Raw genomic sequence first — 14,070 nt, forward strand, 5'->3', positions numbered from 1 at the left:
GCGTGTAAAATGGTCTCGGTGTCCTTAAAAGTTAACATAGAATGAATTTTTGCTATATTTCTAAGTTGATAAAAACATGATTGAACAAGCTTTGTGGTATGCTGCCCGAAATTTAAATTACTATCAAACCACACACCAAGGTTCTTTGCAACAGGCTTAATGTGATTTTGCCATCTGCTGGGACCTGATGACAAGGATAGTTCAGCTGGAGGAAATTATTAAACATCCATTTTTTAACTTCACAAAGGCAGTCGGTAAGTGAACTCAGCATTCCAGGGTCTGTGGATCTGACGGGCAAGTATATTTGTGTGTCATCAGCATAAATATGAAAAGAAATACCATGTTTATGGATAATATGTCCAAGGGGAAGCAGATACAAGGAAAACAAAATGGGTCCTAAGACCGACCCCTGAAGCACACCATATTTGACTGGACAGAACGAAGAGACATAGTTGTTTACAGACACGCAAAACTTCCTATTTGACAGGTAGGATGAAAACCATTCTAGGGCAGTACCAGAGATTCCCACCCAGTGCCTCAGTCTGTCTAACATGATGTTGTGATCAATGGTGTCAAAAGCAGCGCTAAGGTCCAGGAGTACCAGGACTGAGCACATGCCTTCATCAGCAGACATTAAAAGGTCATTGGTGACTTTAAGCAGGGCAGTCTCAGTGCTGTGGTACTTCCTAAAACCAGACTGAAACTTTTCAAGTATTTTGTTATTTTCCAGTACAGTGAGCAGCTGTTTGGACACAATTCTTTCTAGAATCTTTGCAATAAAAGGCAGTTTTGAAATTGGTCTAAAATTATGTGGGAGGGAGGGATCTAAACCAGGTTTCTTTAAAAGTGGGTTCACGCAAGCCGTTTTAAAATAATCAGGGACACAACCAGTAGATAGGGAGCTGATGAAAACAGAGATCAAATGGGGCCCAACAGAATCCATTACTTTCAGTAAAGACTTTGTAGGTATTACATCAAGTGGGCTGGAGGACACTCTCATTTGTGATACTGTTTTTAAAAGCTCAGACAAGTCGATGGGATAAAACTGATTAAAACTCTCTTATTGCTGGTGGGTAAGTACGTGCGTTAAACAGCAGCCTTTGGAGCCTCGACCATATTTAATGTTCTAACAATGTTCCCTTCTGGCAATCTCTGCTGTATGCTAATGCTATCTAAATATGTTAATGTTACTGCTACCCAGCCATGTGTCTCCACCCTGGAGCCACATGGCTGAGTGTTGGAGCCAGGAGCAGTTACTCCTGGCTCCAACACTTTGGCTGAAAGCCAAATATAAACTCTGTGAACATGTAACATGTAATGCCTACTCTGCCTGTTTGCAGATGCAGATGAATGTACACTGTTTGGTCAGGAGGTGTGTAAAGGAGGCTTCTGTCTGGATACTGTGGGCAGCTACGAGTGTTACTGCAAGACCGGACAGGACTACGACTCTGCCAACCTGGAGTGCAGAGGTCAGGGTGATACTGTGTTAAAGATGTTAAACATTTCCTCCTTTGACTTTTACACACAACACAAAGTGTGTATATGAGTCAGTGTGTTAGAATGCTCTGCTCTCCCTGCAGCATGTTGAAAACACCAGGTTGTACCAGACATAACCAGACCAGGACAAAACCAGACCAGCACTTTGCTGACCTGTTAAATTAACAACATAATCAGGCATGGCACAATAAAGAGCAAAGTAACTACGGCAAGAGACCAACCGCTGGGTGGACTGGTGTCTGATCCAGGAGGAATGCACATCCACATTAAATACTTTAAATTACACTGCTGTAATTTTGCTGTAAAGCTGTCAAAAACAGGGCCCAGACTACAACCTCAAAACGTTTCTGTGGCAGCGGTGAATTTCTAGAATATTTTCACAGTGTAGGGCAGTATGTCTGAAGAGGACTGTGTGGTTTGTGTAGGACCTGAAAAGGTTATAAATATTTTAAATAGAATAATCTACATTAAAAGACATTAACATTATATGTGTGAGCAGAAAAATTGACCTTGGGAGCAGTAGTTAAAATAATATTAACTCAAGGTCTCCTTCCTGGCTTTTTCTGCATCTCTTTATACAGTTCTCCTGAGCACTTTAAAAACTATTTTTGTGCATTGTTGCCTTTACTAACAGTAGCTACTGTAGAGTGACAGGAAAAGGGAGAAAGAGATTTTCACAGAGGTTTCAACTGCTCCAGACAACCTAGTTAGTGCACCTTGAGTTTAGATTATTTTGATGAACAACAAAGATAAATTAACTTTCACTCTCTTTAAGACAGCACAGTCTATAAATCCTAAAAATGTGTTGTGAAGACGTGATGTGGTTGAAAGCTGAGGAAAAAGCTAGTATGAGTTGATAAAAGGATCTTAACTCAATAGTGATTTCACTGTAAAATGCTGCTCTAAACACATTTCTTGGGAAGAATCATGCAAATTGATGGATGGATACGATGGAGAAAAAACAGTAAAAATACTGCAGCAGTTTCTGCCTAGCACTACAGGTGGCAGCAGTGGTTACACAGATGTATAAGGTGTGTTTGACTTCATGCGGCGCTGGGCAGCGCTGACTTAACGACTACGGCGGCCGCAGTTGCTTTTCCCCGACTGCACCAAGTTGGAACCACACTATTGCCTGGTCTCGCGGCATTTGCAAAGAAAAATGATCATGCAGGTAGAATGTGTCCAACTTGACGGCACCATTTTTATACCCCGCCCCTGCAGTCACTTGCAGCTCACGTTAGACCATCAAGTTGGCGAAAGTCAGCCGCTGTCTTTTTGTTATTTTCAGCCTGATTTGTGGCCTGAGCCTGTGTTAAGTTTGAATTGACCCAACATTACAACGTTTTCCGTTAAACTAGAAACTACAAAATATTTTCATCAGTCCAGATCAATGGTTGAATTACTTGCAGTTGTGTATGACATTTACATTAATAGGAAAAATGAACAAATCTCATTCTGGAGTGTATTTCTATAATATTCAACTTTTCATGTCATGTGAAATCAGTTATCTCTCTTTACTCAGCAGACATACTGTAAACTTAGCTTTAATACATTTTGTGAAGTAAATGGAAAAACTCTTATATTTCATAGTGTGCTAATGCTGTTTCAGCAATATTAAACCCTTATTGTGGGAACAAGCATTTGTGAGGGAGTGGAAGTTGAATTGGTTGGCATGAGAAAAAAATTATTTAGTGGTGCTAATTAGCAGAGTTTCAGGAGCGGGACCACGCATTAAGCACATCATCGCCAGCATTTCCATAAATACCCACACGTCCTAACTCCTCCCCTTCGCTCTCGTATCCTGCATCCCTCCCTCCCTCATTTAATCATACCTGTTGATTGTTTTCCTTGCTAGTGAATAAGTAAATAGTCATTTGTATGTGTTTGAATGCATTGGTCCATGGGAATGTAGGGTGAGGACATGCGGCTGACATGAAATTCCATTAAATGTCTCTGTTTGCTTCTTTCCCTTAGACATCAATGAGTGTCTGGATGAGTCAGTGTGTGTTGGTGGACAGTGCATAAACACAGATGGCTCATACATGTGTTTCTGTACACATCCCATGATGTTGGACCCCAACAGTAACCGCTGCATCTTTGTTCCCGAGGTAGCCGGTAAGAATCCCATACACACAGATTGAACTGAGGCCAACCATTTGCAAAGATTTCAAACTAACTTCTTTGACGTTGCCATTATGGGGTATTGTTTGTAGAAGGCTGTAACATACCAAAATGTGGAAAAAGTGAAGCGCTGTGAAGACTTTAGCTGAGTCAGCTGTAGCTTCCTGACTACACCTTTTCAGTCTGTAGAAAATATTTCTGCTGTGTCATATTGCTTTCTAGTGTACTATTTTGTGGGAATTAATTGCCTTTTTGTTTCTTCTTTTGCCTGATTATTTGTGTAATCGTAATGTGTTTGTTTTCTTGAGAAAATGACTACCGTGGTCACTCCTGCCTTCTCTACATTTCTAACTATTACCCATTGAAATGATGAAAGATTTATTCAGTATACGTGATTTTGCCAGTTCTGGATATTTACTTCATTATATATGATATTTCAGTGAATTGCATAAATCCCATACAGAGCATTTAACACACAATACTGTGTAATTTAGTAACGCTGTGTGTGTGTGTTTGCAGAGCAACATGAGTCGGATCGGGAGCACTACCAGGATATCTGCTGGCAGACGGTGACAGAAACCCTGTCATGTACGAGGCCGCTGGGTCAAGAGAGGAAGACCACATACACAGAGTGCTGCTGTCTGTATGGAGAGGCCTGGGGCACATACTGTGCCCTGTGTCCACCCAGACACACCGGTACACACTACACAACAACACACACACTTGCTCTCATATGTCATAGTGTTAAGGAAGGCTCTCAAAGACCAGACCAAATGTTTGTCTTGTGCAGTGTGGAAATTTTAAGCTAAAACTAGTCTTAACTTTTGTCTGTTTATTTGCACACAGCAAGTGTTTACTCTGGAAGCTCAGGCTGCCAATATTAAAAAGACACCTTTTAATCAAAGTGCCATTTGGTTACACATGATGTTTGATGAACTTAGAATTTAAATGATAAAATCTAATTTCATTTACATCATTACTGCTAACATTAAAATGAACACTTTGTAAATAATTCCTGCTGTACTTGTAAATGTTGTCATACACTGTACACACCAGTGGCAAATGAAATTTCTAATGAATTCATTAAAATAATTTTAATATTGACTGTCCTGTCCACAAGTGTCTTCACATCTGTTCCCTACAGTCAGCTATAGTTGCATTTACACCACTAGTAAAATACATTTTCAGCATACTAAAAGGTACATTGTAAATGCTCTGTATTTGTATAGCGCTTTCTAGTCTTTTCGACCACTGAAAGCACTTTTACACTACATCTGCATTCACCATTCACACACATTCATACACTGGTGAAACAGTATCTTGCCCAAGGACACTTCGCCCTGCAGCATGGAGGAGCCAGGGATAAGTCTGATATATACAGAGCGTAGCAAGTGTATGCAACCCGTGATTAGTGAGTTGACCAGTCCATCTTAGACCATTAATAATAATAATAATAATTAGTATTATTATTATGACACGGCAGATTCTGACATTTATGATTCAATGATTTATGTCTTTTCTCTCTCTCTGTCAGAGGATTATGCAGCTATGTGTAACCTTCCTCTGGGTGAAGGCCGGCGGCCATATGGTCATGATGCCCTTGTTGCTGGCCCAGTCCATGAATATGAAGTGAACCCGGACTATTCACCGTCACCTGAGCAGCAGGCTGGCCTGCCTTTTTATGAGAATGAGGAGTGTGAGTATTCGTGTTTAATGCAGTAGAGCAGTATTAACAAAGGAATACTAATGAAACACTAAACTTTATTCAGGTCTGTAGAAACACCAGCAGCCTGTTGCAGCAGCTGTGTATTCATAGTTTTCAGTCACGTGACATGTGCAGTGGCCTGGAGGGCAAAACAACAGACCAACATAGCAGCTCACACCATGACTCCACCGTAGAGACGCCGCAAAAGCTCTCAAATTGTATTTGGATCACCTTTCAACTTAAGAAAAAGAAAGATATGAACACAAACTGCAAGTGTTGGGCATATCTGATCCATATAATGTTACAGCATCCGCTGCCGCATTTCTACCATTAAAAACCGTCAGGTCCCTGCCACCGCTCGACTGTGGTATGTTTGTGGGGAATGCGATTGGTGCATCCTAAAGCACAATAACCATCCCGCAGCTCAAAGTAACAGTGTATCACTAGCTTATTGGTCCGAGGCAGCGGAAAATAACTTCTTTTTTGCCCTCCAAGGGAGCGTTTTCCTTGGAATGTGACATCATGTGAAAACTATGAACAAGTTCCAACATAGCCTAATGTAAATCATTGCTTAGCTACTACTAAGATAAGTTACAACATAACTCTATATGTAACGGCTTACACATGCCCCAGGGTAGGTGGCAATCATAAAATGTCACAGAATTATACTAATGGTGAAAATCATACTTCTTCATTAACTGCATGCCATTTTGCAACACAGTAATCCAGTAGAGACCTAAGTTATTTATACAGTATTTTATATCAATATAAATCCAACTTACTGCAATCTGCTAGGATGCCTAGTGGCTCATGCCAGCCAGAAGGCTAATGCACACGGTACCACTTGCCTTAGTTATGACTTTACATCTAAACTAGTTAAGTCGTCCTCCAAGAAATTGTGGCGCCACCAACTAATAGCTGATTTAGTTACAAACTAAGTAGTAGTTACTGAGCCTCTAGTGTCGACTTTACATCCTGACTTAGGTGAAAACCTACACACAGCTGGTGTAACACAGTGCAGAGTTCTAGCTAGTAATAAAGCAACATGCTGTGGCCACACATTTTTGTCTGAATGATTACCAGGTCTGAGGAGAAAAGAGAAACAAGCAAACAATACAGCGGAGAATAAGGCACCAACAATTCAGGGTGTGCATGTGGCTCAACATTTTATTTATCTAGAATGCTGAATGAAGTCTGCTCTGTTGTTTTCAATGGCTTAGGACCTTTGAATACAATACTATATAGTGAATGTCTGAGGGGATTGGAGAATTTTGTTGCCAGTTGGACTTTCATGGACTTGGATTAAAGATGGTAAAACAGGATGACCTAAGACCTGCTGGCAACAATTTTCCAACTTAAGCTAAAGCGTAACATGCCCACTGGAAGTAAATTTGACCAAACTGTGGATTTTTCTTTGTGTTTTAGAAGTACATTAAGATTTGGTGCAGCTGTTTGTACCTACTTAAAGTGTTTTTCCACTTTGTGTTTAACATACAGGGTTACTCTGAACGCCAACAGAGAAACATTTGTCTGCTCTAGTAAACAAATTGTCAATGAGTTATCTACTGGTCCCTTAACCCTGAGTCTGTGATTTAGTACATTGAATTAGAAACAGCTTCTAGTCCTCTATGGCTCCCTGTGTAAACTGATTTAACATGCCGCCACAGAGATGCTTCAAATCAGTTCAACATGTTTTATGTTACTCACAAAAACACTGGAGATACTTTCAGGCAAAGTCTTTTTACTCGTGGTAGCGCAGTTGTTAATTTGATTTAGTTTGAAAAAGGTGACAAAGTTTATTATTATTTATGGAGGTGTTATAGCCTTTTAAATAGTTAACCTTTGGCCCCTTTTGTTAAATTGTTATTTGTATTTAAAACTAGAGATGAAAATCTGGGAGGAGTTAAAAAGGGAATCTGCCTTCATTGATATAAACAGGGTGGATAAAATATTAGAATTAAATCTCAGGGAAACATAATTCATAATTCATATAATTCAACGGCAGCACAAACTGTGACTACTTCTAAAATGTCTATGAAGATTCTCAGTCATCCAGGTCATAGTTATCCAACGAAGGTTAAAATCAAGGGCAACTGGACTTGGTTGAAGATACTGGAAGACGTTTCGTCCCTCATCCAAAGGACTTCTTCAGTTCTGACTGACTGGCAGGGAAACTCAGCTATTTAACCTCAGTGGGGTCGTTGGCCAGGGTCATCAATACCACTGGTTCGTTAGTGTTCCTTGTTGCTGTGACGACAGTCGTTACAGTCGTTGAGACTACCTGTGGCCAAGACTGAACGACCATCGTTGGTATCTTATCAGAGAAACTCAGGAGGATTTTCAACAAACACAACATCCCAGTGTTTTTTAAACCCAAGAACACACTAAGACAGATGCTGGTCCACCCCAAAGATCGCACACCCAAACACAAGAAAAGCAATCTAGTGTATGCGGTCCAATGCAGTGAGGAATGCACAGACCTGTATATTGGGGAGACTAAACAACCACTACACAAACGCATGGCTCAACACAGAAGGGCCAACTCCTCAGGTCAAGACTCTGCAGTCTACTTACATCTGAAGGACAGAGGACACTCGTTTGAGGACCACCAGGTGCACATTTTAGACAGAGAAGATGGATGGTTTGAAAGAGGTGTCAAGGAAGCATCTACACCCGGGTCGAGAAGCCGTCATTGAACAGAGGAGGGGTCTACGCCACCACTTATCCCCCACTTACAATGCTGTCCTTTCATCACTTCCCAGGAAACTCAACAAACGTAACCTATTGGCCTCAGGTGAAGATCCCAACGATGGTCGTTCAGTCTTGGCCACAGGTAGTCTAACGACTGTAACGACTGTCGTCACAGCAACAAGGAACACTAACGAACCAGCGGTATCGATGACCCGGGCCAACGACCCCACTGAGGTTAAATAGCTGAGTTTCCCTGCCAGTCAGTCAGAACTGAAGAAGTCCTTTGGATGAGGGACGAAACGTCTTCCAGTATCTTCAACCAAGTCCAGTTGCCCTTGATTTTAACCTTCGTTGGATACTTCTAAAATGATTATAAGGTTGAATCAACACCTCTTTAACACACAAACATTAAACATGATAACCTTCATGGATGCACAGGAAGGCTGTATTACAGGGCTGTTTGTATCAGGGTACATTAGCTTTACCTGTGTACCTAATTAACTGGCAACTGGAAAAAACTGAGTGTGTTTTAGCTTGCATCTGCAGACGGTTGGACAGTTATGACTTCTCCAAAATGCTAGAAGTAAAGCAGAATGTACAGTGAACTAATCTGCTCATTACTGGGCATTATAAATATGCAGGTTCTGCATTCTCAGACATACTCTGACTAGGTTCTCATTTCACGGCGCTGTGCTGCCATCTTCAGACAGTAAATGTACAACATGTTAGAATGAGAAGCTTTAAATGACTCTGCTGGTCATGATTCCAGTCGTGCAGTGGCTGAATCCTCAGCTGGAAAGAATACTGCGTCATATAAACCATGTATTTGTATCAGTGTACGGAAAATTTGATTGCATGTTTTTTGGGTGTGCATGGATATATGATGGTACTAACATCAGACACTAAGAACAACATTAGAAACATCTACCTAAGTCCTGCAGGGTTATCAGTTTTGCTTTGTCTTAGGACTAAAGCCGGGTATTACATGAACCTTGAAATTTTCCATTGGCCCTTTACCAGCATGTGGAGGTGGTACTTCAGGGGATGGAAGACTAGTCCAATTTTACACCTCCTCAACAAAAGCAACATAGAGCAGGGATCTATGGGGACACTGTGCGCCCCCATCAGACAAATATTACACAGGAAAAAAACATTTTTTACATTTTTAAAAGTTAATTAATAGTTTTTCTCATTCCTATTATTAATTTTGTCTTCATTTTATTTAGGGGGATAATCATGCTTAAGTTTCAGAACTACTACTCCCATGATGCCTTGGGGGAAACAATGTATAATAGGAAATAATGTTGCCATGGAGTCAGTTAGTTAGCTGTAGGCTCTGACTTAAACTGTCATTTTGGCAAAGTAAAAGTATGCAGACTCAGCTATCAGCAGCTCCTGTCAGCAGGGTAGTCGTGGGTGTTCAGAGAGCTATCAGTGGATTACTTTGGTACTGAAGAAATCTGACGATGGAGTTATAAGGAGCACCTTTTCTCTGGGATATCTAAGCAGATTTATTTGCCTAGATAGACATCAGAGGTAATGATAACCTTCTGTGTAAGTTACACTGGATCTAAAAATATACAGTATGTCTGCCCCCCAGGGGAGGCACGCCTCAAAGTTTGAAAACCCATACTAAAATCTCAAAGTTATGAACTATTGATTTCAGAATGATACACTTTGTTGTCTTTTCGTGCTGCAGATCCATACAAGGCTTTCGAGGGTTTGCAAGCAGAGGAGTGTGGAATACTGAACGGCTGTGAGAATGGTCGGTGTGTCCGGGTTCAGGAGGGTTACACCTGTGACTGCTTTGATGGATACACCCTGGACCTGTCCCGCATGGCCTGCGTTGGTAAGAGGGCACTTACAAATAACTAAAAGAAAGAAAAACCAACACAACTTTAAGGTGTCTATCACGCTTTTTACTTCATTTCTTTCCTCCTTTGTCCACAGATGTGAACGAGTGTTCAGAACTAAACAATCGGATGTCGTTGTGTAAAAATGCAAAGTGCATCAACACAGTGGGCTCCTATCAGTGTGTGTGTCTGCCGGGCTTCTCTGCCTCTGACAAACCTAACTACTGTGTGGAGGCAACAGTACACCAAACATCAACACACACACAGTGAGCATGGATGGACACTAGTGGGCGACAAAAGACACTAAAACCACATGCACAAGCTTGTATTATTATACTTGTGAGGACGTCCACTAACTACATTCAGTCACTGCCAAATCCTCAACACTAACCTAAAGTAGAGCTCACTGGTTGAAATGTCCAGCAGCACTCCCAGATCACTCACAGCTGATCATGTGGCAGTGACCTGAAGGAAAGTTAGAGATTAGGGGGTTATATAACAAAATCACAAGCGCACAGTGTGTGTACAGTGTAAATGATAAAAATCCTCCAGAACCTAAACCTTAAACCTTGCCTGGGAATTAAACTCATCCTTATTCAAATTTACTCCATAACCTAACAACTAATCTAAATCCAGATCTACCGTTTATCAGTGTCATTATATTTACTCATTTCCTGCATTTCCCTTCTGTTCTACAACACTATAGATTTTTTTTACTACTTCTGTTGTATTACATTTTATATATTTTCTTAATTTTACTGGTTTTCCAATATGGACATAATTTATATAAATGAACCCTTCCTCAGTGTTGGAAAGTACTCCCAATGTCCAAGAGTTAGATTAATGTCTGTGCGCTATCAATGGAGCTACAGTCAGGAAGAAGTGATTAGCCTAACTTAGCATGAAGTCTGGAAGCAACTTCCAGTCTTTATGCTCAGCTGTACTTACGCAGAAATGAGAGTTGTATCATTGTACCTACAGTATCTCACAAAAGTGAGTACATCCCTCACATTTTTGTAAATATTTGATTCTATCTTTTCATGTTTCAACACTGAAGAAATGACGCTTTGCTACAATGTAAAGTAGTGAGTGTACAGTTTGTATAACAGTGTAAATTTGCTGTCCCCTCAAAATAACACATCACACAGCCATTAATGTCTAAACCGCTGGCAACAAAAGTGAGTACACCCCTAAGTGAAAATGTCCAAAGTGTCAATACTTTGTGTGGCCACCATTACTTTCCAGCACTGCCTTAACCCTCTTGGCATGGAGTTCACCAGCGCTTCACAGGTTGCCACTGGAGTCCTCTTCCACTCCTCCATGACGACCTCACAGAGCTGGTGGATGTTAGAGACCTTGCGCTCCTCCACCTTCCGTTTGAGGACGCCCCACAGATGCTCAATAGGGTTCAGGTCCGGAGACATGCTTGGCCAGTCCATCACCTTTACCCTCAGCTTCTTTAGCGAGGCAGTGGTCGTCTTGGAGGTGTGTTTATCATGTTGGAATACTGCCCTGTGGCCCAGTCTCCGAAGGGAGAGGATCTTGCTCTGCTTCAGTATGTCAGTACATTTTGGCATTCATGGTCAATTTGATGCAGTGTGTCTATGACCTGAGCACTGACAGGCTGACCCCCCACCTCATCAACCTCCGCAGCAAGGCTGGCTACAATCAACTGTCTATTTCTCAAAGACAGAGAGCGTGTGCACTGAACTTCTTTGGTCGTCCATAGCAAGGCCTGTTCTGATTGGAACCTGTCCTGTTGAATCGCTGTATGGTCTTGGCCACCGTGCTGCAGCTCAGTTTCAGGGTCTTGGCAATCTTCTAATAGCCTCGGCCATCTTTATGAAGAGCAACCATTCTTTTTTTCAGATCCTTAGAGTTTGTTGCCATGAGGTGCCATGTTGAACTGCCAGTGACCAGTATGAGGGAGTGTGAGAGCGATAACACCAAATTTAACATACCTGCTCCCCATTCACACCTGAGACCTTGTAACACTAACAAGTCACATGACACAGGGGAGGGAAAATGGCTAATAGGGGTGTTCTCACTTTTGTTGCCAGCAGTTTAGACATTAATGGCTGTGTGATGTGTTATTTTGAGGGGACAGCAAATTTACACTGTTATACAAGCTGTATACTCACTACTTTACACTGGAGCAAAGTGTAATTTCTTCAGTGTTGTTACATGAAAAGATAGAATCAAATATATAATGTATCTCATTCTTGGAAATTAAGTGATCAAGTAGATCTTCCCAAATGCTGAACCACTCTTTTACTTGTGTTAGTGCTATGTTTTTATTGTTGTTTGAACCTGCTCCTACTTTACTATCACATCACATTGCAAAAATTGTTGCAAGGTGCCCGTTAATGCTTTCAGTTGAATGACAAGTCAAAACCTCTGCTGTGCTGTGTATCTTCTTATAACATTTTGTGGGCTTCCACATGACAGATTAAGACAACTATTTTTGAAATCACTCATTCAGTATTCCCTATACAGTCGAAGGAAAAAGTATGTGATCCTTTGGATCACATACTTTTTCACATACACATACACATACCACCTGGATTTCTGAATAAATTGGTTATAAATATAAATTAAACATAAATTTCTTGATAAGCTTTGGAATTCACTTTTTCTGTTGATGACAGCAACCCTTCCAGGCCCTATGGCAGTGAAGCAGCCCCAAACCATTGATTCCGCCTTTTTTCCTCCACACATAGGGTGGTGTGTTCAGTTATTTAAGCAGATGGTGTTTGTCTGTTGTTGTGACTTTGATGAAGATCAGATCACATTTTATGACGAATTTATGCAGAAATCCAGGTAACTCCAAAGGGTTCACATACTTTTTCCGGCGACTGTATAAGACACTATACTCTATAGTGACCAGTACATTGAGAATGTAAATAGTTTTAAAATTTTCACATAAGACTTATTCCATTGCATTCTGGGAATATCATTCATATACAAATTAAAAGCACTGGATACCAGTCTCCAAGATGATGCCCAGTCATTTACATGAAAAATGTTTAATTGTTTTGGCATAAGCCAAAACAAATCTTTGGGGAAAATCCATTTTAAGCCACCGGGGCTGCGTCTTAATACATCATAGGAAATATTTAGTAAAAAGTAGGGTATGTGCAATAGACACCATTTTTCATTCTGATAGGAATATTTGAGGACACTATATATAATATTCAGACACATAAAATGGCTAAATGTAGCACACCAGGCAGTAAATATGGAGTGATTTTGAACATTTGGATATGGAGTTTACAGCCACATGCATGATGTTTATTATAATAATAATAATCTTTATTTGTATTGCACCTTTTATACAAGTCACAGGATCAAACTTATTACAATTAATTCTCTAGAGATCATGGATGTTTGAACCACATTTCAGAGCGTTTGATTTATTACTTAGTGTCAGGATGGAAAGAGAATTTCAACAAATAAAAATATGCTTCAGAAATAAACTGCCAACTTCAGCTTTAAGTTATGTTTAATGGAATATTCCATAACTATTAGTCATTTAAAATTAACTTGTGAAATTATTTACATTAAGGGGATGGTAAATGAGTTGAAACTCAACTTAACCTTAATCTTACTACTACATTTCAAATGACAACCTCAAAGAAGTATGACTCAACTAGTATCTTCAAACAGAGCTTTATCACTTTTTCTTTTTATCCCTGAGGAGACATTTGGTCCTTATAAGTATAGAAATACAAGCATACACACAGACACTTACTTAATCACAGCCCATATATTCTGCACTGTATACATACACACTAAATGAAACAAACAGTAATTTACTTGAGATGAAGATTCAACTTAATCTACTATGTGGTGCCTATGTGGGGGATGGAAACACATAATTTTATAAAATGTATGTTTTGTCTGATGCTTTTTTAAGTCTGTTTCTTATTTTGGTTTTAAGTGGAGTTTTATCTGTGTTATAAGAGGCCACTTTGTTCATTTAACATATCGACAAACCCTATGGACTTGTGCTGGGGGATGAAGTTGTTCTTTTCTACCCAGTCAAACTGATTGTGGATATTTAATTCTGTGAAGAGGCCGGCTGTCTGCTCCCTCTCTTCCTCCATCACCGTCCCTCTGTCTGCCTTAAAGAAAAGCTTGTTCCTACACTGCAGCATCACCAAATCATTAATTTGCACATTTTGATGTGCTTAAGAAAGTTGC

At 40.3% G+C, this 14,070-nt stretch overlaps 1 protein-coding gene across 1 annotated transcript in view; it reads left to right on the top strand.

The window, feature by feature from the left end:
• Positions 1–10,960, top strand: part of ltbp1 (latent transforming growth factor beta binding protein 1) — a 156,976-nt gene extending 146,016 nt beyond the window's left edge. The window contains 6 exon segments of the mRNA XM_038737681.1: positions 1,341–1,469; positions 3,472–3,612; positions 4,138–4,314; positions 5,153–5,314; positions 9,714–9,863; positions 9,965–10,960. Of these exon segments, the coding sequence (XP_038593609.1) occupies positions 1,341–1,469; positions 3,472–3,612; positions 4,138–4,314; positions 5,153–5,314; positions 9,714–9,863; positions 9,965–10,137 (932 nt within the window). The 3' untranslated portion in view covers positions 10,138–10,960.
• Positions 10,961–14,070: the final 3,110 nt, after the last annotated feature.

This window comes from Micropterus salmoides, unplaced genomic scaffold (assembly GCF_014851395.1).
Source record: "Micropterus salmoides isolate LMB-PRFRI ecotype aquatic unplaced genomic scaffold, ASM1485139v1 Ms_hic_scaffold_22, whole genome shotgun sequence".
In the NCBI taxonomy this organism is placed as follows: domain Eukaryota; kingdom Metazoa; phylum Chordata; class Actinopteri; order Centrarchiformes; family Centrarchidae; genus Micropterus; species Micropterus salmoides.